This window comes from Protobothrops mucrosquamatus, unplaced genomic scaffold, assembly GCF_001527695.2.
Source record: "Protobothrops mucrosquamatus isolate PMUCROS unplaced genomic scaffold, P.Mucros_1.0 scaffold173, whole genome shotgun sequence".
Classification (NCBI taxonomy): domain Eukaryota; kingdom Metazoa; phylum Chordata; class Lepidosauria; order Squamata; family Viperidae; genus Protobothrops; species Protobothrops mucrosquamatus.
The window spans coordinates 644,166-668,512 of NW_015386533.1; the positions used below are offsets into that span (position 1 = coordinate 644,166).

The 24,347-nt window shown below is 36.1% G+C and overlaps 1 protein-coding gene across 1 annotated transcript; it reads right to left on the reverse strand.

The window, feature by feature from the left end:
• Positions 1-21,398, reverse strand: RANGAP1 (Ran GTPase activating protein 1). The gene is made up of 16 exons (XM_015813599.1): positions 21,221-21,398; positions 17,918-18,073; positions 17,436-17,563; positions 16,895-16,954; positions 15,827-16,006; positions 14,832-14,966; positions 13,337-13,495; positions 12,703-12,816; positions 11,579-11,678; positions 10,625-10,709; positions 9,615-9,810; positions 8,364-8,489; positions 7,649-7,751; positions 7,083-7,171; positions 5,185-5,306; positions 1-3,184 (listed from the first exon to the last, which is right to left on the reverse strand). The coding sequence occupies exons 2-16, from the start codon at positions 18,027-18,029 to the stop codon at positions 3,115-3,117; spliced, it is 1,779 nt and encodes a 592-aa protein (XP_015669085.1). The 5' UTR covers positions 18,030-18,073; positions 21,221-21,398; the 3' UTR covers positions 1-3,114.
• Between the last annotated feature and the right edge of the window lie 2,949 nt (positions 21,399-24,347).

The following is a 24,347-nucleotide window of genomic DNA, read 5'->3' on the forward strand; positions in this document are numbered from 1 at the left end:
AACCTTTCCAGTTTTGTGGACCGGCAGCAGTGACAGCGGTAGAGGACGGATGGTTCCGCATGAGTGGTGCGCATGTGCACGCAGCTCCATTTGCACAAGCAGTGGGTACGCACACATGCCACTTGCACAAATGGAGTTTGCGCCCACACGCTCGTCTGCCACTCATGCAAGTGGAGCTGCATATGTATGCACAGTCACCTACCCATTGCATGGCCCGGTTCCAAATGGGTCGTGGCCTGGGGGGTTGGGGACCCCTGCTTTACAAGCATTTTGATACAACTAAATGACTTTAATGGGGTGGTTAGTGCTACCACCTTGACATTTATTTTAAAATTGTCTATGGACAACCCTGGCCATTTTTTCTGTCCATAGAAGATGGTTTTAACTAATCCAATTCCAATTGTCATTACTATGATGAAGTATTTAATTATCAAAATATTATTCAGCCCAAGTGGATCACATAGACACCCTGTAGAAGCTTAGATACTAGGAAGTTGACATTTCATCTTCTAAGCCAATAGTTTGAAGATAATGTTTATCCCATATTATTCCTCCTAGATTTCCATCCATATCAACTATATTGATTTCTGATATTTCAAACAGCAAACAGCTGATCTGTAAACTAACTGATAATTTACATTCAATTACTTCACAGCTATTGGTGAATTACTCAGCAATGTATAACCATAAGGAAACACTGACATAAGACCTTCTCAATCCTATCCATTTATTGAAGATTTACTTGAACAAAGCTACATTATTATTTATGGAACAAAACAGAACTATTTATCTGTTAATTTGTTTTTGCACGATAGTAGCTTAAAGTATATCTAAATTACTTATATATTGATCAACAAGTGACATAGACATTTTAATAAATTAGACAAGCAGAAAAGATAGCATAGCATTTATCTCTTCAGTTGCCATTTTAGTTACCTAAACTAAAGCCTTGAAGGCAGATTGCCTGCAGCTAATTAGTAATGGTATAGTTACTTGTTTGAATACTGTAAATTGGTATTTTCATTTTTTCCAAAGTATTGCAACCTAGGCTTTTATAATTTGAAACTAAATTTCAGCTTATGCAAGACCGAACTCCTATGATTTTGCTGGAAATTCAAGATTTGTCTTTTTTTTATTTCTTTAAATGAAAGGGAGCCTTGAGGAACTGTAACTTCAGCTTTAGAAAAAGTATATAAACAGACTTTGTGAAAAAGCAATTCCACTTACTTTGCTTTTCCAGTTATGCTAGAGAAGCTCAATTTTTCCTACCCTTCAGCCTCCCCCTACCACTGTATAAGGGCAATAAAAGCAGATATACAACAATAAAGGTACCACTGTCCAGGATGTTCATTGTCCTATTTAACGTGCTTAACCAACTTATCTTTTGGAACAGTTTTGCAACCACTTTTAGAAATGGGATAAATATTTATTACATAAAATGGGCAGAGTCCACCTGATTTCAGATAGCCATTTTGTGAACATGCATGCTCTGCTCCGATGGACTTTTATTTTTTTCAAGAATTGTTTTATTCATGAACTGTTCTTTTTTAGGATGAGAAGAGGGAAAGAAGCTGTCATATTACTTGAATAGAATAAAGTTTATCGATTGTATCAATCAGCCAGTAGTTTCACGTTTCTATCAAAAGCTAAACTTATTTTAGATAGTTTGGTAACAATAGAAAAATGCCATTGCTTTTTTCTTTTCAATCTATTAGTCTAGCCTAAACCTCTGGAATTATCCTGGTAAACTCCCATTTAAGTACTCAGAATCTCACTTAGCTTTTTCAAGGTTGACTATAGTTGACTAGCTACTGCCATCTAGGTGGGAAACAAAATTTGAACACCAACTGGAAAACAACCATTTCCTCAAAATAAGAGAAATTACAAATGGAAAGGAAAAAAATAGAGCTTTTGGAAAAGTTAGCATTTGCAGTATATACATTAGTGAACACCATTTATAGAAGTACAGTCCCTTACGTCCAAAGACTCTTGTTCAGATAACCTAATCAGAATAGGACAATGTGCAAGTCTCAAGAAATGACTGGTAGCTGACTAATTTTGTTGTTTTCTTGGACATTTGCTTAGAGATTTGTCTTCTTTTAATTTTAATAAGCAAATAAACACCCTTTAATCAAGGACAGTTTGCAACATGATCTTCTCTGGTCAGGCTTTAAAGCAGCTCATAAAAGAGAAGAACACAAATGGGAAAATACTATGATTTTGAAATATAAAAATGAAAATTAAATGGAGGATAATAGGAATTTATTAGACTTATAGGTATTAACTAGCACAGCAGAAAAGTAGACCTTTTGATAAAGGTCTCTCTTCTTCATCTTCACCATTTTTTTCCCATTTCCAAAGGACCAGGAAGAAAAAGAGAGGGAAATAAAACTCAAGGACAGTCAAAATTGATTACATTTATTCTGAACTACTATTTTAATTAGGCAGATTTATATTTGTAAGGCAGTTTTCACTAACAGTCATTTGCAGGCCACCAGTAATCTTATTAGTGGAAATGAGTAATGGTGAAGGATTATTGAGCTTATTAGCTCAATGAGTAATGGTGAAGGATTCCATATGAAATATTCTTGGTCAAAAAAATATACTACATTGCCACAGAATAGCCTGAAACTAAGAGCAAGAAATAATAAAAATGTCTTGTGATGGCCTGCATCTGGAGGAAAACAACCTCCCCACTAGGCTCATAGCATAATGCACTTGCAAGGAAGCTTCAGACCTTTGCTGTTACCTCCGAAGAGTAGTCCAACAAATATATTTGAAGATAAGTTCTAAACCTCAAGAACAATGAATGAGAAACAGAAGTCCTGGGTTAAAAAAAGTAACCAAGACAAAACTAACTGAGAAAAACAAAACAAAACAAGAAAGGGGGAAAAGATTCCTGGGAGGGCAGAGTTCATTTTGGAAACAGACAGTTTAAAAACAACAAACAGTAACATTAAAAAACACATGGCAAAGTTCCTCCAAGTTTATAACAGAAACACAGCCAGACATCCTATGCCTCAGTGACCAAGTAGGCACATTTCCCCCTGAAGGTCCATCTCAACATGTTCTCCTGATAGTCTTTGGGTGAGAGAGTGTACCATGGCCTCTGTGTTACAACTGGTGGAGTGTCTGTAATAGCAAGTGTCGAGCAAAAGAGCAGGAATCCAAAGCACGGTTAGGCCTGTGGAGATAAATGAAGGAAATGATGAGGGAATAAACTTTTTCTTCAAAATTTCTTAAACTGCATTAAGTCAACAGGTACTTAAAGACGGAGTACAAACTGCCATTCTAACCAAGAAGAATTCTGAAACTTTTCACAGACATAAAATATTAAATATTTTAAAAAATAAATATTGGAAGATTTATGTAACATCACAGGAAACTGTGTGCTTATTTTGTACTTTATATGAGAAGGCTGCTGTGGCCAGGAAAAAGTTTGAGTTTAAAATTTTGATATGAATCACAATATCAAATTTGTGCAGCAAAGGTAAGAGCTAATAATAAAAGAAAATTTCTCCAAAGAAGGCAACTCTCTCCATGACTTCAACAACCTACACTCATTAACACAAAGGCCATGGATAAGCAAGACAATACATCATGTAAGTTATTAGAAAAAAGTAGTAAGCTATTTAGCCTTCCACAACTTTTTGTGTGGGATTTCAGTATCAGCCTCCATTATGAAATCCATTTGTATTTCATGTAGCATGTATTATATAAGCAGAGAGTAATAATACCATTTGATTAATTTTACCCTAGAAATAATCTACATTATAGATTATTAAGGAAAACAAAATTTTCAATATTTTTCCTGCATCAACCAAGAAACCCTCTGTAGTATTTCACTGGAAGATTTTTTACTTTTTCTAACTTCTTTTGGATTGAAAAGAAAATCTAGGATTATGGAATTCAGCACATAGTGGAAAAAAGAAATACAGGTAGCCCTTAACTTACAACCATTCGTTTATGACTGTTTGAAGTTTCAGTGGCACTGAAAAAAGTGACTTATGACTGTTTTCCACACTTAAGAGTGTTGCAACATCCCCATGGCCATGTGATTAAAATTCAGTTGCTTGGCAACTAGCATGTATTTATGATGGTTGCAATGTACTAGGATCATGTGATCACCTTTTGCAACTTTCTGACAAGCAAAGTTAATGGAGAAGCCAGATTCACTTAACAATTGTCTTACTAACTTCTTACAACAGTGATTCACTTAACAACAGTGGCAAGAAAAGCTGTAAAATGGGGCAAAAATCACTTAAGACAAGACATTTTGGCCTCAATTGTGATCTTAAGTTGAGCACTACCTGTTAACTTCTTAATGTAAAAACATGCCATATTATATCCAGATTCATTCATTCATTCATTCATTTTAGTTAAGGCCAAAGATTGATATGATCTTAAGAGAAACCAGAGTATTAAATTGCCCAATGACTGTAATAAAGATTTGACTTGATTAATATCTTAAATATAGAAGTGTGTTAATTTTAATTAAACAGAACAGTTACTGTTAAATTTCTATTTCTGTATTAAAGGATCTTCCCAATATCAAGCAATATTTACTTCTAAAACCCAAAACTGTTTTTATTTATATAGTTTCTATATTGCTTAATTCTGAAGGCTCCAATAAATATACTAATAAAAATAATATAGCGATAAACATTAATAGCACAGTAAATCAATAGCAGCATCTTAAAAAACAGCACTAAATATGACAATCACTACTCATAAATGTTCCTCTAGGAAGGTCATGTTTTACAAATCTCTGGAAGGCCATGGAAGACAGTCTCACTGTGGGGAGCAAGTTATTCCACAGGAGGGGAGGCCCCACACAGTAAACAGCCTTCCCACATCACCTTTTCATAGGTGGGGCCCCTTAGCAGGCTTTTGTATTTGCTTGGGTTCAGCAGGCAGACTCTAAATAGGAAAAGTGTTCTTGTAGATAGCTCCCAAGTCTGATCCCAAGTCACAGAATTTAACAAGTAATAACATTTAGACAAACATTGGGAGCATGTGCAGCTCCCATAAAAGCACAATTCGTTGACAGTGTCAATATTGTCCATTACCTTTGCTCAACAATCGGTTCAGGAACACTAATTCCTGTGAACTGGTAGGAAAATATAATTAGATTCCCCCCCCCCCATGTATTGCTAATTGTTCCACTGAGATCACAATACTCACTTTGTGACAAAGGCCAAGAGAATTGGGACAAGGGACTTAGGAAAATAATCCTGCTGGACCACATGGTTCAGTGTCATTAGAGGGCCATAAAGACTCGGAACAGCCCTGATTTTCTCTTCACTCTGAAAGGCAAAAGAAAAAAGGAAAATTAAAGGTAAATTACTATATCTAGAGAAGCCAGCAACATTTACTCAGTATTATCCCCAACACCTCCCATAACTACACAGAATTCATTTTGTTCCATTCTGCAAACATTGCAGCAATTGTTCAACAACCTTTCTAAATTCAGAACTGAACTGGGATAGCCCCATATTCCTTTTATTTTTTGGCCTCCCAAAAGAGTATGGTGTGATGTCATCATATTGATTCCATTTTCATAAAGATTAATGCATAGAAGATAGAGTTTCGCATTGAATTATTGCTTGAACATACCAAGACTTGATCTTTGCCTTTCCAAATATAAATACAGGTATACCTCGACATACAACTATTTATTTAATGACTGTTCAAAGTTATAATGGCACTGAAAAAAGTGACTTATAACCAATTTTTACAGTTATGAGTGTCGACTCATCCCCACAGTCACATGATCAAACTCTGGGTACTTTTCAACTGGCATGTATTTACAATGGTTGCAATGCCAAGGGGTCCTGGGATTGTCATCTGCAACCTTTGAAAGGAGCTTCTGAGAAGCAAAGTCAATGGGGGAAGTCAGATTCACTTAATGACGTGATTTATTTAACAACCATAGTGATTTGCTTAGCAACCATGGCAAAATGGTCATAAAATGGGACACGACTCACTTAACAACTGCCTTGGCTAACAATAGAAAATTTGGGCTTAATTGTGGTCATAAGTCAAGGACTACTTGTATTTGCATGCATTTGTATATAGCCCTTCTGCTATATTAAGAACAGAAAGAGCTACATTGGCTTTAGAATATCCTGATGTGATAGATGGCTAAAAGACCCTGGGAATACAGAGAATATATAACATGACTGTTATAGGAAGAAACAAGACCATTAATAATTTACCTTAATTACTCTGGGCATAAGTTGAGCTGAACAATTATTCTGACAACTTTTCAATATTTTTACATGTTCCTAGTGATAAAAACCTTTCCAGAAATCCATGAGGTTCCATTTCCTATGTTCGCTGTCCATCGAATTAACTATTCTCCATTAGCAATGTATACCTAGCATTATTAATGTAGAGTTACTTTCACATAAATCTTTTCTATAATGGCCCTGTTTTCTCCTTTAACAGTTGTAGTTCCTCCTCCATATTCCCAGAATTGTCCAGTTTTGGTCACCATGATACAAAAAAGGAGTTGAGACTCTAGAAAGAGTGCAGAGGAGCAACAAAGATGATTAGGGGACTGGATTAAACCATACAATGAATAGTTGCAGGAACTGGGAATGTCTAGTCTAAAGAAGAGAAGGGGTAAGGGTTACATGATAGCAATCTTCCAATTTTGAGGGCCGGTCACAGAGAAGAGGGCATCGACCTATTCTCCAAAGCACCTGAGGGCAGGACAAGAAGTAATGGATAGAAACTTAACAAGGAGAGATCCAGCCTAGAATTAAGGAGAAATTTCCTGTCAGTGAGAACAATATATCAGTGTAACTGTTTGCCTCCAGAAGTTGTGGGTGCTCTATCATTGGAGGTTTTCAAGAAGAGATTGGACAGCCATTTATCTGGAATGGTATAGGGTCTCCTGCTTGAGCAGGAGGTTGGACTAGAAGACTTCCAAGATCCCTTCCAACTCTATCATTCTGTAATCTATTACATGTTCCATCATATCTGATATGAGATCTTCACCTACCGTGCTTTTTGGAATATAAAATACACAATCAAACCTCATAGTTGTCAAAAATCTCCCGTCTCTGTCCACTTACCTTTAGCAATCCCATGTGAATCAAAACACTTGTTATGAAAGCATCAGAATTGAAGTTGGCTGATGAAAAAGCTTCTCTCATCAAGGCATCTAAAAAAGAGCCAATTGTATTAGAAACATGGAGACCCCAATCCTCAGGGAAATATTATTTGATTTTGGTCCACTGCCTATGTCCTGTAGTTTAAGGATCACAGTCCTAGCTAACATTTAGCATCACAGTCCTAGCTAACAATTCCAAATATTTAAAAATAAACTCAAAGGAAAAAATAACTAGCTGCAACAACTCCATGAATTGCTATAGTGAAAGGCAGCATATTGTTATAGAAATAAGCAAGACTAATTTTAAATTGACCTGTTTGTAAAATAGTGCAAAAACAGAAACATTCAAAAATCTAGTGTCTGGTGCAACTCCATATGTTTGATCTCCTGAACTAGAGGAGATTGTAGCTGAAATTGTCAAAAAAAGAGATTAAGAATCTGATGGCCACTTTATCTCATAGGTTTTTATATACACGTATATCTGCTTATATCATCGTACTGATTACAGTCTTTCAAAAAAGGACATACCTGTTGTTTCCGTCACTGCTGTTTTTACTACTGTCTCATCTTTGAAGACAGAAGAGATCTTAAGGAAAACAGTAACAACTTTTTCTGTGTCAGATGTATCTGTCTAGAAGAAATATAATATCAAAATTAAACTTGGTGCCATAATTTGTCATTAGAAAGAACAGGTGGCCCGTGCTATTACTTATGGAATCTCAACCTCATAAAAACTGAAGTAGCAGAGACATTTGGAGATTTTTCTAGTGCTATTTGTTTGCATATCAAATCCTTACAAATATCAATTTCCAACAAAAGTTTTGTAATAGATCTAGGCAATTATTATGATTGCAGCACTTTGATTTGATTCTAAAGCAGTGTTTAAGTAGGCAGAGATCTAAATAGAACACTGGCATGTACTTCCATAAAACAGTTGTATCGTTTTCCAAAATCCCAGGGCATGCCTTGATGACCTTTCTGGAGTCAGATCTAAAGTGTTGAAAAACCCTACCAACTGTTATTTTTCCAAGGAAATAACAATTTTTAACTGATTTTGATAGCTTGCACATCTGCTATGTGATATTGGGCTTAATACACATTAGAATTCTAATATTTGGTAAGTTTCCAAGTAAAGCAATGTGTAAAGTAGGGGAGATACACCAGTCAACAGGAACAGAACTACTGAGCTACTAGCCATGGTGCACAGAAAAGTGTGTTTTGTAAAATATTAGCAATGGTTTACCTGCTGAGTTATCAAAGTCGAACACTTGGGGCCAAGTCGCAACAATTTCTCTGGAGATGGGAAAGCTAGAAAGGTGCCAACATCAACAGGAGGAAGAGAAGGAGAAGATAGTGGTGGTGTAGAATCCTGGAAGAAATCCTGAAAATTAATCTTTTGCCAGGAAATACAGAAAAAGGAGACGTTGTGTAGCAGATGAGAAATGAGGGAAAGGATAGTGCAGTAAAGTGGATTCATTTTGGCAGAAGTAGCATAGTTTATTGGGGATAAATATCCTTTAAGATCTTGTTGTCATCACCCCAAGATGACAGAGTTCTACTCTTGTGCTCTGATTTTATACTGACATTGTCATCTCTTTTATTTGTTCTTTCCTGCTAGCATAATATATTAGATGAAAAATATAATCTTTCTCATTCACTCATAGGACAGGTTTTACTTAACAATAACTTTGTACAGCAAAGGATATGAAAAGCTGCCTCTTTTATCTGCTTTATTACAGAAAGTTTGTTCAACTAATCACTTTCCTTTAGATTTTTATATAATTATCCTTTCTTTTCTTTTCCTGCTTTTATTCTGTTGAATTGTCAGTTGCTACTTTTTCTCTTCTTGTCCATCTCTAAATTCTGTTTGCTTTTTTGACTCTGCTCCTAAAACAGTAATAGTTTATTTGTATTACTTAAAATATGGAGGGTTTTTAAACAAAACAGCCAGCTTGGCTTGGATATGAACTTAGGAATACGCTCCAGGAACAACATCTGCAAGAATCTAATATATATGACTATATTTACTAGGAAAACTTAGATGTACATCATATTAATTTTACATACTTATAAAATACTGTAGCCAAATGTTTTAATGGGAAAAACATGAAATGTAATCAAGAAAATACACTATTTGTAAATTTTATTTTTGGCTATATTATTTTGGAAACATAATAATTCAGAAGTGTACATTTTACTATGTTAAGGGGAAAAGCAGCAAAGTAAAATTACATAGGAGTAGGTGTATGCATTTATTTTCATTAGACAGGCACATATTATTCCTTAAGGATAATTATTTGGAAAAAGTCAGCAACTATAAAACTGATAAATTTGTCCAGCAATGTATTACTTTAGTATGTTAATAATTTTATACAAGCAAAAACCACAACAATGAATAAATAGCTACAACAGCTTTCCAACTGATACCACCAGGCATATCAACTGCAGCAGTTGCTCTTCTTCTTTAAAAGAAGAAAGCTGTGCTTATACCTACATGTTCCTTTAAGATTTTTTTAGGTGTAAGGGGTTCTTGTTCTCCCTGTCCCCTCTCCTGCACCTGAAGAGGCTCTTCTTCCTCTTCCTCTTCCTCCTCCTCTTCTTCTTCCTCCTCCTCCTCTTCCTCCTCCTCCTCCTCCTCCTCTTCTTCTTCTTCCTCTTCCTCCTCTTCTCCGTTTTCTCCATCATCATCACTAAACGAATACAAGAATATAATTATACATACTTTTGGGATACATATATAGATATTTATTTCTAGTCAGCTTGCATTCATCATTATAAAATGATGTGTACAGATACAAAAATAAAGAAATTGGATATCTAAAACACAGTAAGTAAATATATTGTCCACAAAATAACTTCCGTATTTATAAGAAGAAATTATATTAAATCTAACCCAACTCCTCCTAGTGTGGGTAAAGTCTGAGCTGCAAAAATCTAGCAGATCGTTAATTGAAAGCAATGAATTTGAATTTTCTGCATTTCTTTGTTGCCACCTAGTCCTCCAGATTTTTGCAACACAAAATCTAGTAGCCCTAATGACAATAATTCATAGAAATAAATGAAAGAATCCAAGATAATAAATGCAACTTGTCAAATATCAAGTCTTTGAAAAAGAGACAAGATTCTGATTGTTCCAACAAGAATTGGGGGGGGGGGGGGAGGGAAGATGGAATACAATAGTTTACTATTTTTTTTAAATCTTCCCAAACTCAATTTTTCTTACTGCAAATTGAAAAGAATTCTGGCAGCAGCTGGAACAAAATTGTTTCCAACAGCCCTGGAGTGAAGACTGGAAAAAAGGCAGAAAGAACAATTCCACTTCTGCCCAAGCCACAGTACAAATTAACCTTAAACCATATTACACAACAGCTGCACGGTGCACTTTCACTTTATTATTGAGGTTTTGCTGAAAGGCTGTTAAATGAGCCTTGCAGCCATGAATATCTATCATATTAAATAAATCACTGAAATAGCCAATCGTTGGAGGCTCTGTTTGTATCTTACCTCAGGGAGCCTAGGACGTCTGCCATATTGAAACTTTCAAGAATCTCCTGGAGCTGCTCACAGCCTTCTTCTCCAAAATAATTGCCTACGACAAAGGTAAAAGCATATATAAACAGAACTAATTTTTTAAAGGATAGTTTGAAAAGCTCTGTTTCCCTGTGGAGAAGTGGATAAAACCACAAGCTTTAGGTATCGTATCTGAATGAAAAATACTATATTGCAATTAAAGTTGATCACTGTAGTCTTTGAAATCAATTAACTCAGATAGGATGGGCAATCTATGGTCTTGAGATTGTATGTCACATCTTTTTGTATCCCCAGAGTCCCTGCTGCCAAGATGGAATGTTATGGTTTCCTACCAATATTCAGATTAAAAACAAAATGTGTGAAAGGTTTCTGGTGTATTTAATACACCTACACAAGTTTTTAAAACTCAAGGCTCCTGACCCTTAACATTCATAGGAATCTATTCATTGTGATTTTTGGCTACAGAAAAATAATTTATTTTGGGCCATGCTTGTGTTTGCACAAACACTATAAAACATCATTATCAAGTTAAAACTGTTGCCTATCCAGCCTCTGAGAAAGTCAGTAAATCTACCTAGGAATAAGATTTGCATAATCTTCTCTGAGAAAGTCAGTAAATCTACCTAGGAATAAGATTTGCATAATCTTAAGAACTACAGTGAATCCTGTAATCCATAATTACTCAGGATCGTAGATTTGGGAAAATAAGAAGAGCAGGCATCCAGTGGGAATTGGTGAAAGGAAGATAGGGAACAGATCATGAACTGAAAATCTGTGGAAAGCTAATTGAAAGAGAATGAACTAGAGAAAAAGAAGGGAATTTAGATTAATGTATACATTGGCTTAACCTATCCAGTCATCAGTTTGGTTGCAGATTTTAGCTACTAAAAACAGCATTATTGACCATAGCACAATCACATACAGTACCATTGAGATCTAACTTCTCCAGCACTGACTTGTCCTCAGTAGCTTCAGCAATTATAAGTGCAGCATCTAACTTGATCTCACAGAAGGATAAGTTGAGTTCCTACAAAGCAGAAAGCAAAGTTTCATAAGAATACTTGGGTTAGGAAGAATGCAAGAAATATTTTTAAGTGGGCTCATGGCATCTATAATTCACATCATCCAGAGTCTAAAAAACAATTCAGAAACAATGGGGGCAGTGATAAGATGCCTAGATTACAAATTATCATTTCTGAAGACTGCAGTTAATGCTTAATTGACTGGGTTATTTCATTTTTGATTCACTGGTTTTTAAGTTCATGGGTGAATAAACTATATCTTCAGATGATGTGTGACATATAAACCGTGGCTACAGGGAACCCCATTCTTCTCACTAGCTATCAGGAAATGTATTTTTTTCCTGCTGTTCTTCATGACAGAAAATGTGGTTAACCCCAATCCTTATTGTGAGCTGCCGAGGCTCTGATATATGCATACAAATATGCTGTCCTAGCTTGGCAAATTATTCAATTTTAGGATTTAAAAAGTTACCCATCCCTATTTTAGAATAACATGTTGGCCTTTATTCCAAGTTAATATAAATAGAAACAAAATTTACATTTATCTTGAACCAAATGTACACAATTCTCTAACTTCATCATGTAGCTTGACATTTATCTTGAACCAAATGTACACAATTCTCTAACTTCATCATGTAGCTTGACAAAACTGAAATGTTCATAACTTCTTGGTGTTTTTAACTTGACTTCCAGCTCATGGCTGTATCTTTAGCTGTAAAATGGATTGTAACATAATTTTAGGATTTTGGACCAGTGTTCTCCAAATAGTTTTATAAAATATAAAAATGCATGTATTTCATATTTATATGATCTCTAATACCAAAACTTTTACTTAGCTCTAGTCAAACAAATCTTGGAAATTAATTGGCTCCACTGAGATGGGCCTGGGCTACAGCTTCAGAGAGGGATTACTCTTTATTCTTCTTCACTGCCTGCTGAGCACAACTAAAGATCACCGATAAACATATTTAGTTTGTCTTGTAGCATACATAGCAATGCACAAAAAAAGGATTCAAGTATGGCAAATACCTTTAGTTTATGAAGACCTTCACTGACAGCTTCAGCAATGGCAACAGCACCTTTTGAACGCACCAGACAATCCCCAAAGTTGATCGTTTCCACTTGGCGGAGTTTCTTTAAGGTCTGAATAAAAGAAAGAAAACAATGCAGACTTAACTCAACCCTGACAGAAGTGCTTCCTTTTAAAAATATAAGAGAGCTGTACTGAATGAGACCTGTTGCGTTCAGCGTTTCAGAGGAGCTCATAAACAATTCCCGAGTGCAAGTGCTTATTCATCTGGGTTCTGCATTAAGAAATTTAGAAGCGCACTGCTACTATAGATTAAATGGTACCCTTACTCTTCATGAATTTCTCTAATCCCATTTTGAATTCTTCCCAGGGATGGTCAATTTTGTATTTTACATTAGCAAAGTCAACAGGGTTTCCCAACCCCTCCCACACACTTACTATCTCACATGCATTAACATTTAAGTAAACTTAATGTACAGTGGCAAAAATCCAAATTGTTGTTTTCTGTTCTCTAACCAATTATTAATCCATTTTACTTCACAACTGCTGTTCTAGATTTGAATCCAAATCACTATTAATGTAGAAATCAGTATTAATATAAAAAGTATGACAAAATCATTGAAAAGTGCTTACTTCTGCCATAGCCACAGCTCCCTTCTCAGTGAAAGTATTATCATTCAAATTAATCACTCTCAGCAGGGGATTGACAGCAAAGGCCTCAGCTAAGGCTGTAATTCCTGGATGAGTGATTCCATTCTGTGGCATTTGAACATCTTCCAAAGTCCCAATCACCTGAGGATCAAGATAGCACAGAAGGCCATTGTTCAAACAGAGGTAAAATATTTTTTTCCTAATAACCTATGTATATCGATACTCTATTTAAACTCTTCATACACAATAAAGCAAATATCACTTATTGTAATCTAAAATAGTAGAGTGTAGAAGCTATTTCAAACCCTAGAGTTTGCTTCTAGAGACTCACCAATTGGAGTGCAATGCATATTAATTTTTAATAAAATTATTTTCAAAAACATTAAGTACAACACTCAGCTTTTTTTTCTCATGTACCTTGTATAACGTTACTTATACCAAAAATGATAGGCAGATATCTTTGTATACTCAGCCCTACTTCTTAAATACACTAAGATTTATCAATTGAGGACCCTATTTACCAAAAGTGATAAAAAAACAGTTTCAAGGACCTTTTTGTTGTAAAACTCAGTTTGCCAATCTATCTCAGAAACCCATGTGCCCATAAAATAAGAATCTAAAACAATCTAAAGACCATATGTCCCAACAAAAAACTATTAAGTATTAAGACAACATTTCCTAGGCTCACCTTTATCTTTCTACTACATATCCCCTACAATTGCTTGGATTCAAGTTTAGGTTACAATGACAATTGGGATCAGAATTTCTGTTCCTAAGCAATGAGGTTGCAAAGTGTGACATCATGTGATCACATTGCTTAACTACAGCAATTTGAGCAATTCCAGTTGCCATCACAACCTGAGGACTATGTAGGTTATTAAATGAGGGTCTCACATGATCACAACTTTGAATTTCCTATCATCTTCCCATTGACTTTTCTTATGAGAAGCTGGCAGGAAATGTAAAAATTGCAATCATGTGACTATGGAGATGCTGAAATGGCCATAACTTTGAGGATTGAGCATAAGCACCATTTGCTAAATGCCGTCAGATCTTTGAATAGATACTGAACAAATGGTTGGAACCCAAGGACAATTTGTAAGTTGAAATATGATACAGAACAATGGGTTTCTATTCAAATAGGGCAGCTGTGCCAAACTTGTTGCACTACAATGATCAACCTATACTGCAGTGATGGCACTTTTTTATTAATATTATGATGCAATTTGTTGAATCCTCCAAATACATTCAGGAAGTGGCTGTTTCTCCAGAGAAATTGACCACTACTACAAAAGTAGCACCAACAGCCATCAGCTAGTAAGAATATAATGTACAACATATCAGAATATGTTCTGGAATATGGAATATAAAAAGAATATTAATGTTTTTTAGAACACATCTGACCAAGGCTTTCCCTTCCTATTTGCCAATTACACATAACTTTTTAATCCGATAACACTCTAATTCTTATACTCACTGCAAATGCCTCAGCAAGAGCAGTTGCACCATCATTTTCCAGACGGTTCCTGCCAGCCATAAATACTTTCAGAGCCAATGGCTTGCTTCGAGCAGTTGATTTCCTGTGACATTCTTTCAGAGCTCCTGCTAAGATCTTAAGAAAAAGCAGTGTTTACATTGCTAAGGTGTCAATTCACCATGCCTAGAGGGGACAAATTATTTAAACTGCAGTTTTATATACATGATATGGACACTCTGTTAGTAACATTGTGTATTAGTAACATTCCCAATTGTAACATAACAAAAAGAGTAATTTTGGTCATGAAATTGGCATGAATGCATGTACTTAACTGAGATTTCTCTGTGGGATACAGGGTGATAGATTCTTTACCTCTTAACAAGGTAGAACTTCCCTCTAGAACATTCTTTGGCAGGCTAAGAATAAGCCAGTATACTTTTCATTAGAGTAAATGATGCTGACTTCCCCATCAATTTGGGAGGCTTTGTAAGACAACAATCTATAGCAGTGATGGCGAACCTTTTAGAGACCGAGTGCCCAAACTGCAACCCAAAACCCACTTATGCATCGTCAAGTGCCGGGTGGGTGTGGCCCATTGGCTGGGTGTGGCCAATTGGGTGGGCGTGGCTGCGGTGGTAACGGCAGACTGGGTGGGACTAAAAAGTTCAATCAATCAATTCCAACTTTGCAAGATCTTTTTTTTTCCCACGAGAAGTTTAAATTGACTGATTGATTGAACCTTTTTTTTTTTTGTACACGGCGGCCGAGGCCTAAAGCGAAAAGGTTTTATAAAACCCAGCTGAAGACCTAGGACTGGGTGACGGCGTGCGTGCCCACAGAGAGGATTCTGAGTGCCGCCTCTGGCACCCATGCCATAGGTTCACCACCACTGATCTATAGCAACACATCATGTGTGTAGAAACAAATTGCAAGGGAAGCTGGGAGTCAAACATTTTACTATCCACTTCATAAAGACCCAGAAAATGCCTTTTTACCTTGCCACCCCCAATGCCCATGCCACAGTTGTTTAACTTGAGTTCCTGCAGAGTAAAACAGGTAGGACTCTTCAGCAATGCCTCAAATCCACGGACTCCATCTGGTCCAAAGGCATTATCACTCAGATCCAGCTCTACAAGTTGGCAGCCAGCAGAAATGAGGGCTTCTCCAAGAGAAATCTGACAAATGATAAAAGGTAGGACAAAATCCCTTCATTTATAGAAGAAAAATATTTTGTTCAAAGCTGATACTATTTTTTTCCTTCGTGATATATCATTTCAAATTATGAAAAGTGGAACATACCTTTAAACTTTGTACAGTATCCCTAAACTTTTCACATAAGAGTATACCTAAATTCATATATAATATGTGATAAAAAGAAAAAAAATTGATAGGAAATTATCTTAGGTATCTTTATATAGAAATAAGATCCAAATGACCTTTCCTCTGAGTAATTATACATAAAAAATAGGCTGGATTTGTGAATAGATTTCACTTATCAGCAGTTGAGCTGAAGGCTGTTTCTTATTCATAAAATTAAAAAATATGGGATAACAAATCACATCTTACTATGTGAACTCAACCTCTCTTTCACATATACATCCATGACAATCAAAATTTAAATTCAGTTTAAATTTATATTCATTTCTTTCCTTAACCTGCTTAAAAAAAGAAGGCAATTCAGACTACAACAATATTTCTTCTTAAAAGTATGACCTATGACACTACCTTGAACTGAATTAGACTGTTATAACATGACCTACTCCCATTAGCAGCAACGTCAGCCAATGATCTTTGCCTTTCTACTGAGAAATGTCTTAACTGGAAATAACAATAAATAACTGAACCTGAGACTTCTTCACACATTCTTACATGTACTATATTACTGATTTGTCATTAGTCTCCAAAGATTATTTTGGTTGGTCCTTGCTTCCATCTAAACCTCTGAAAAAAAAAAATCAGCATACTACTGTCATTTTGATCACCAATCTCAGATGATGCTCCCACACTGTACCATTAGAAAAATCTGATGTTAATAATAGTTAATAGTTACATATTTCACCTACCAAAGCAGGGGGAATCTCAGATCTCAGCCTCCCGGTGAACATATCACTCCAATGACACCTCTATAACAACATATATAGTACAAACATGGTAAAAATCGTAGAAGATACATAATACATTGTTTATTTCTCTATGAAGTCCTTGGTGAACAATATGCATAACTGCAAAAATGATTATATGTGAAAACTAGGAAGCTGGCATAATAACCAAGTGCATGCATTTATTTATGCTATTTGCTCAAACATGGAATACCAGCTTACTTTATTTTAACAAGAGTCGAAGTAGTCACAATTTCAGAGGATTGAATACCAACCCTCCGAAACACAATCTCTCCAACATAGAGTGGCAGGTATGAGAGAGAGATATGACAGAACATGCAAGGTTGAGAGTCAAATGTTATTCACAACGTGAAAAATAATTAAGATCCTATAAAATGTTTCTTGTGCTCGTCAGCCAAAATATTCTTCAAACACATCAAAGTCATAACAAATTTAAGGATACAATTCCATTATTATACAAAATAATCAGGCATCAAAATCTCACCTTGAGCTGAGATTTGTTCTCCAGAGCCTTGGCAATGACTTTTGCTGCTTCAACCCCCACAGTATTTCCTTCCAAACGCAGGGCTTCTAGCCCATCAAACTCCTCAATCTCTTTGATCACCTCTTCAGCTGCAGAGATAGGCAGAATATTTCTGAACTCTAACCCAAACTGCATCTGTCCTTCATTATAATTCCACCTCAAGTCCTATTGCCTGTCCACCAATAATGCTTTCCTTTTTATTTAAAATTTTGCACTCTTTACCAAGATGGCTTAAAGCAAAATAACAAATTCCTGATTGCTGGTTCACATGTTATTCATATAATTGTCCCCCATCAGATCTATAATCATTCTCTAGAAGTCATTTAGGATTCAGTCTATTTGGGGGTATTATAATATATGCTTTTATTTTATATAAATGAGCTCTGCAAAAAATTCTATATCTATTCAATGACGCACTCATAATCAACAGCGTATCCTCTTACCATCTTCTGCAGTATTGAGTTTCAAACTTTTGCCTTTAAAGCTCAGCTGACCTCCACCCACTTGGGTTTTAGCAAGTGATTCTGCAAGCTTAGTTATATCTTCTGATGCCATTTTTTGAGTGTGCCAACTGTTGCCAATATCAGATGGGATAGATTCTGGAAAAGAAGAGAGAAATAACTAAGTGTGTGAGAGATAAAAAAAAATTAGCTTCTTTTGACTCCCTCCTGTTCTCTTCTTTTGGTATAGTGTAACAAGAGGAAGCTAAAAGTTGTTATTGTGTTGGTTCTATGGCTTCATAAGAACGTGAAGAAAAAAGAGCAAGGGATAAACTGATAAACTGTTCATGTAATAACCTATAAAACCATCACATGTAATAAACTAATAATTTCTAATTACCTTACATGATAATATGCCACTGAACAGTTAAATACTAGGCTGAAAGCTTGCTGTAAAGACAGCAATGTTTGCTCTGATCAGACAAAACCAGCCAGGCCATTTCACCCAAACATTACTCAGCTTATCACATGTTACTTAGCATCATTTTACAGCAAATGCTACCACCTTGCTTCTGCTAATTTATGCATAAATTAGCTTCAGTGTCAGTACAAGGATGGATAATGCAGGACAGAGGATGAACTAGAGCAAGGAAGTTTTCAAACAGATTAGTTGGATAGCCAAATTCATTATCCAGAAAAGCCCGGATCCACCTTTCTAAAAAAGTCAATACTGCATTCATTCCATAGAAATCAATTCTTATTTCTACTTTCTATCCATCCTATTTTATATGCAAACTTGAGCAAGAAATGATTCATGAGAATAAAAAGTAAACTTAACTGTCAATAGATTTCCTATCAGCCTTTTTTCTTCAATAAGCATTTCCCAGCTATATACTCTAATTCCCAACTGTTCTGTTCCAGCCACAGATGAACCTCCAAAGAAACTGAATAAATAGCATTGACAGAGCCTACATTACAACCATTCAGTGACTGTTTGAAATTACAACGGCACTGAAAAAAGTGACTTATGAGCATTTTTCACACTTATGACCATGGTTACATGATCAAAATTTAGATGCTTGGCAACTAACTCATATTTATGATGGTTGTAGTATCCCGGGGTCATGTGATCCCCTTTTGTGACCTTTTGACAAGCACAATCAATTGGGAAGCCAGATTCACTTAACAACAATGTTAATAATTGCAGCGATTCACTTAATAACTGTGGTAAGAAAGTTGTAATATGAGACAAAACTCACTTAACAAATATCTCACTTAGCAACCGAAAATTTGGGTTCAATTTTGGTAGTAAGTCAAGGATTACCTGTATTTAATAACACTGCCTTATTATTTGCCACTACATAAATATAAAAGTAGAGTGGCTGAAATAGTAATGAAGGAACAACAGACATTGCAATACTTTTGGTATTTATCTATTAGATTTTATCCCTTTATTACTTTATAAGTAACTCAACACAGCAAACATACCTAATACTCCTTTCTCTTCTTATTTTCCCCACAACTAAGTAGTTATACTACTAAGGACATTAATTTTCTTGTTACTTTGCAAAAAAATAGAAGTTGAACTGAGTAGAAGCAAAAAAAAATTGTACTGGATTTATCCAGAAAACTTACCAGGATTTTTCAGCATCATAAGCAGTGAACCTACAGACTGCTATCATTTGTGATCTATAAGCTGATTGTTAAGAAGTATTGTACTAGCAGGAACCAATTGTTCCAAGGTGGAACAATTTTAAAACATTGACTAATTTCAAGTCTTATAGTTAGAAAGTAAGAGATTGTTTGTTAAAATAAATTTGTAGATAGGTAGTCATCTCCAGCAATCTGAACCAAAAAAGTCTTATAGATTCAAAGTGTTTAGTAGCCATTATTATTTCCTGCAAATTATTTTGGAGAAAAAATAATTTTCTTCATTTTTATATTCAACAATATAATACAACAATAAAAGAAGGGAAAAGTTCCACATTTCTAAATTAGAAATTAAGCAAATTATTGTGATTTTTAAATGATGTTTAGCATGAGCACAATAAATCTGAATCTGAATGTAAAAACATTCCCCTTTTTCAGTTTATATGGAAATTCAGTTTTCAGCAATCACTCTCCTTGCTTATTTCTGAAAGATCATTTATTTTATTATTTTATTGTTTTTCTAGTGGATCGATACATTGTCTTACAGATGACCGCACACATTTTCGCACTACTATTCTAATATGAATCTGGCTTCCCAATTGACTTTGCTTATGGGAAGGTTGCAAAAGGTGATCACATGACCTTGGGACACAGCAACAGTCATAAATATGAACCAGTTGCCAAGCATTTGAAATTTTATCCCATCATAGGGATGTTGCAAAGGTCTTAACTGTGAAAACGATCATAAGTCACTTTTTCATTGCTACTGTAACTGAACGGTCACTAAATGACTACCTGTATTAATCTGTCTCTTGGAAAGCCTCCCTTTTTTGATGTTTTGCCATCAGCTTCTCTTCACTTCTGGAACAAAATATTTTTTTTAGCCGTCAGCTGAAGAATATCAACTTTTTCATCAACCGAAAAGTGCTAGAAATCAGGGGTTCTCAACCTTGGCAACTTTAAGACTTGTGGACTTCAACTCCCAGAATTCCTCAGCCAGCTTTGCTGGCTGAGGAATTCTGGGAGTTGAAGTCCACAAGTCTTAAAGTTGCCAAGGTTGAGAACCCCTGTGCTAGATAAATCTTTTTTATTTTCTATCCTTATTATATGATAGCACTCCTTTTCATACTGGTACACGTTACAATTTTACTTATGAATCTCAAAATCAGCTGAACTTTTTGTTCTTCACTCTTCTACCGTATAAGCAAAATCCAACCAAGTAAATAAAATAGCGACGGAGATGAAAACGCACTCATCCCCGAAGTCCTCATTCCGACATGCCAGTTTCCTACGTGCGCTCCTAATTTACATAACCCAGCCTAATCTCCCGGGTCAGGCTGGCCTCACTCGTAAAGAGCAACGAGGGCATGACGTCATACAGGGGAGAGAACAAGCAGGTTTTTGGCAGGAAGACCTAATCTGTACGAAGGAGGTTTGACCGGCGTCAGGTCCAATTGCCCGAGAACGTTTTTCGCTGGCAACCCCATCACCAGTGACACGTGTACACGTGCACATGCCCCTACACGTGCAGCCCAGGAAGCAAGACAGAAGCGCCTCCTTCCTCCCAATACAATACGGCTCCTTCCGTGCCTCGGCAGGCGTAGTCAGAACCGCGGAGGAGAAGGAGGAGGAGGAGCGAACTCGCTCTCAACTTACCAACAAGCCTCGAATAAGTCCAGCTAATCAACTGTCCGCCCTTCTGCGTGCGAGCAGCCGCGTCCGCCTGCCTGGAGCGTCGGATCTCGCTGTCACGTTGAAGCCGACCCGGCCACCGCAGCCACCCAAGATGATGGCGTTGAGGGAGGCGGAGGATTTGAAAGCCGGCAGTTTCGTTTCCCGGATTGTGATTCGCTCCGGGGCCGCCTGCGTTTGCTCAGGGCGGCTTTCTTCCCTTTACGCTCCTCCTTTCTTGCAAAGACTCTGAGGCAATTGTAGCGAAAGGGCGGTGACGGGGAAAAGAGGTCACAATTTTGTGTTGCACAAGTGCAGCTCGCCCCCTCGCTCGGCGCCGCAGAGTATTCTGGGAGTTGTAGTTAATTTTTACATTGAGACGCATTGGGAAATGTTGATTATTTTTCTTTCGTGGAGCGGTTCGTCGCTAGAAGCGACGAGATAAATGTGCGCAGGAGAGAGTTGGATTAGCAAAGTAGTTTTTTGTCAAAAAAAGTTATCTGTTCTCTGGCATATTTTCCATCCGTGTAGTATGTAGAAATGTTACAGCCTGATTTCTATGTCTGGAAATTCATCAAATTCTTAATGTTTATATGCAATCATTAAAAATATTCGAAGAATTTTGAAACGTGTTGTGAGAAAGTAAGTTTATTGGACATTTGTTGAAAACATTTCCTAAAACGAATACTTTAAATTTTGGATTATATTTAATAGAATATGAAAAATAAGAGAACAGTTTAGGATTGAAGAAAAGCATTTGTGTCAGTTAATAGAATGTTTAAAGAATGGTTGAGCAGTGAACAAGGAAAAAGGGAATGTGCAAATAGAGTGATGAATAATGCAAGTTAAAAATAAATGGTGTAAAACTAGAGCAAGTAAAATGAATTTGCTTATCTTGATGCGCAGAATTAGAAAGCAATGGCTAGAATGTGGTCTATTTCAAGGAATGATACATAAATGTCTGTGTATAAAAGTGTTCTGCCCATTTGTTCTATGAGAATTGGGTATAAAAGGAGAAATGAAGTTGAATACAATAGTTTTCCCAAGCCATGGCTTCTTGTGCTCTGTTCTTTTACTCTTTTATTCATTTAGGAAGCCAATTGTTTAATTTGTTGGTCAGTCACTGCAATAAGTATCTCTATCTATCTAGAATGCAATACCAAAAAGTTACTTTAAAAGTATTATAGAGTTAACAACAAATAGGTAATGAATAAATATAGATTGAATATAAAAGTGTGTGGCCAGTAAACAAAAGTACTGGAAGGTGCTTTGTTCAGAGAGAATAAAGATCACACTACAAAACAAATATATGGAGGAAGAGTGAATAAACTGAGGAGAAGAAGAGCAGGAAAGTTGGCAAGGTATACTAGAACTGGCCAATCCCATTTGGGCTTCCAAGTAAGGAGTATCAAAGCTGGTCAATATTTTTATGAGTGACCACTGATAAATACCAGAGCTGTTTGTACTGAAAATGTAAAGAAAAAAAAAGCACAGACGAAGGCAGTTGAGAATGTAAACATTTCATATATATATCAGGAAAGATACAAAGATAGCTTTATAAATTCAACCAGGAACTGTATATAGTTTCAAGCCATTATAAAATGCATTTTACTTGCTTCATCACTTGCTTATTCTGCATTTTCTGCCTAAAAATCCTACCCAAATGCAACACTCAGTGTGGAGGTGCAGCTATTTGTGAGATTCTACAAAACAAAATTTTGAGTGCATTCATATTGTTCACCAAGCATCCTTGAATATATATCATATTTTATTGGATTATTGATATCCAAGTGCAGCATCATTGTCATTTAACACTACAATATATGAGCTGCATGGGGGCACGATGGTTCAGTGGTTAAAGACGCTGATCTTTTCAGCTAGAAAACTGGCACCCCAGGTTGGAAACCCCAGCACTGCATGACAGGGTAAGCTCCCATTACTTGCCCCAGCTGCTGCCAACCTAGAAGTTCAAAAGCATGCAAATGCAAGTAGATAAATGGGTACCACTTTGGTGGGAAGGTTACAGTATTCCGTGCACCTCGGCATATAGTCATGCTGGCCACAAGACCATGGAAGTGTCTTTGGATGAAGCTTCCCATTTTCATTACATCAGCCAGTCTACACATTCACCTTGGAGTACCCCATTGAACTGCATTGGCTTTTATTCAAAGAAGAAATATATTGAATTTGCAGACTGAAATTGCTTTCAAATATTTCATATAGAACATGTCCCCAACCCGGGTCTGCACCCTGGTGCTGGACAGCAGCCTGTTGGAACCGGGCCCCACAGGTGGCAGGTAAGCCTGCAAAGTTGCATTTGTGCAAGCGGCAAGTGTGCACAAAAATATCCTTCTCCGCCACTGCTGGTCGGCAGAGCTGGAAAGGTGGGGGACTGCTGATACAGAATATATCACACTCCCTCAAGATACATGTCGCCACATGCTGAGTGTTGTTCTTTTGTTCTCTAAAAATATTCACTGTCCTATTAAGAATAAGAAAAACTTTTGTGAATTAGCTGCATCTTAATAACATAAAAATATAACTTGTATTTAAAATTCTTAGCCACGCATTTCTTAGTTGAAAAAAATCTGATACTGTTGTATATGGACAGAATTGGAACAGCTTGCCTTCAGAAGTTGTGGATATTCCATCACTGCAGGCCTTTTAAAAGAGAATGGACAGCCACTTGTCTGGAATTTTATAGGGTCTCCTGCTTGAGCAGGGGTTGGACTAGAAGACCTCCCTTCCAACTCTGTTATTCCGTTAATTATTAAATCCTGTAATATAACAGCCATAGTTTAGCCTTAGATAAATTTAATGGGTTCTCCTATAGAACATTTCTTAATGCTTTATTGCTTAAAATAATAATTTTAACATAGAAACATGCTAAAGAAATATATAAATCTTATGCTAATGTTATCTTGTCCCATAAATTCAACAGAATTTTAATAATTATTTAAATCCATTTTTATTTGAGAAGGAAAGTAGAATACATTTACATCAATAAAAATGTTTCCTTAGAATAATTTTTATTAAAATAATAATAGCAACAATAACAATATTACATTATTAACAATCATTGAAAAATTCAACAAGCAAAATCCCACATTTT